The 1571-nt window shown below is 49.0% G+C and overlaps 1 protein-coding gene across 1 annotated transcript in view; it reads right to left on the reverse strand.

The window, feature by feature from the left end:
- Positions 1 to 907: 907 nt before the first annotated feature.
- The window catches only part of LOC107096264 (calcium and integrin-binding family member 2-like), a 16322-nt gene continuing 15658 nt past the window's right edge, over positions 908 to 1571 (reverse strand). The window contains exon 6 of the mRNA XM_015392845.1: positions 908 to 1449. Within this exon, the coding sequence (XP_015248331.1) occupies positions 1428 to 1449 (22 nt within the window). The 3' untranslated portion in view covers positions 908 to 1427. The remainder of the gene's footprint in view (positions 1450 to 1571) is intronic.

Genomic DNA, 1571 nt, shown 5'->3' on the forward strand with positions numbered 1-1571 from the left:
ATGCCTCCTGGACGCCTCCCTGTTGAGGTGTACCGGGCACGTCCCACCGGGAGGAGGCCCCGGGGAAGACCCAGGACACGCCGGAGAGACTATGTTTCTCGGCTGGCCTGGGAACGCCTTGGGGTTCCTCCTGAAGAGCTGGAAGAAGTGGCTGGGGAGAGGGAAGTCTGGGCCTCCCTTCTTAGGCTGCTGCCCCCGCGACCCGACCCCGGATAAGCGGAGGAAGATGGATGGATGGATGGATGAAAAATTATTAATGTGCACATAAAAGGAATAATTGTATTAACTATTAATGTAAACAGAGTTTTATGGGGCCCCCAGGAACTTGGGGCCCTAGGCAGTTGCCTAGTATTGCCTAATGATAAATCCCCCATGGAACATTGAGAGTTATAGTAAATAACAGAGCCCTGCTTCCTGTTACTTTGGGGATTAGGCAGAGCAGTCTAAACATCTGCAAACAGCTGCTCAGCAGGTGATCCAGCACTAAAATATGTCAAAGATCCAGACATTAAAGATCCCATCCAGCCTCCTAAACTTTAGATTTGTTCAAGAACACAGAAGGAGCAGAAAACCTGAGCAGCTCCTGGTTCTCATGACCTCTGGCCCTAAAGCGCCCCCTGGTGGGGCTGTCGGCAGCACCTGAGGCTGTGTTCCTGCAGCAGCAGAAGGAAATGCTGCCCTCAGCACAGCTGGCTGCTCAGGATAATCAGGATGAATGCTCTGCAGACCTGAGAGCAGCAGCCGTTCCTGCTAAAAGAAGATCTCCTCTTCTCACTAACCTGCTTTCACAGGATGTTTGAAGGCTGAAACTGATCCAGCTATGTTTTCTGATTTAGTTTTTTTAGCTACAGACTGGCTGTTCCTGTACAAAGATAACAGGAATCAGTTCAATAACCATGAGACACAGTGGAAGAAAACAGCTTTTATTCGCTTCTAGTCAGAAAACACTCTGGTGAACGGGTGGAAGGTGTTTGATCAGGTTGCCTGTGGGCAGGAGAAGGTGTGTGAAAGCCAGACTGACAGAGAGCCCTTCCAATAACTGAGCTACAGTTTACAATGATTGTCAGTTTGCACCAGAACGCTTCACTAAAGCACATTTACAGTCTCAGCAGCAGAGGAAGCTATTTACAACATGCATGTCAGCAAGAAAGATTGCATAGCTGCTCACGGTTTGCCCTTTAACTGTGTGCTTTTAGACCAGAGTCGGACTGGAAAGCACTGAAGTCACCGTCCTGCAGCGCCAGGCTGCTGGGTCTCTACGAAAACACAGGAGTCCAGTCCGGAGCTCTGCAGCTGGCAGCAGAAACAACATCGCCTCGGTGATCCAGAAGGTCCGGAACCATCCATCAGAGGCTGGTTCCTCAGACTCCCGGTGGATAAAGGAACACGGCTGGATGAGACATCTGTCCTCTGTTGGTGGCTGTGTCTCATATCCTTATGTGGAAGTTACTGCAGAGACAAACAAAAAGCAGATGTTTTAATGTTTTATGGATCATTAAAAGCAGAACAGCAGAGACCATTTTATAGGACAGCATTTTTTAGCACCCTGTTTCACTTTTCTTTCACCAGTT

Source organism: Cyprinodon variegatus, unplaced genomic scaffold (assembly GCF_000732505.1).
Source record: "Cyprinodon variegatus isolate N-32 unplaced genomic scaffold, C_variegatus-1.0 Scaffold609, whole genome shotgun sequence".
NCBI classification, from domain to species: Eukaryota; Metazoa; Chordata; class Actinopteri; order Cyprinodontiformes; family Cyprinodontidae; genus Cyprinodon; species Cyprinodon variegatus.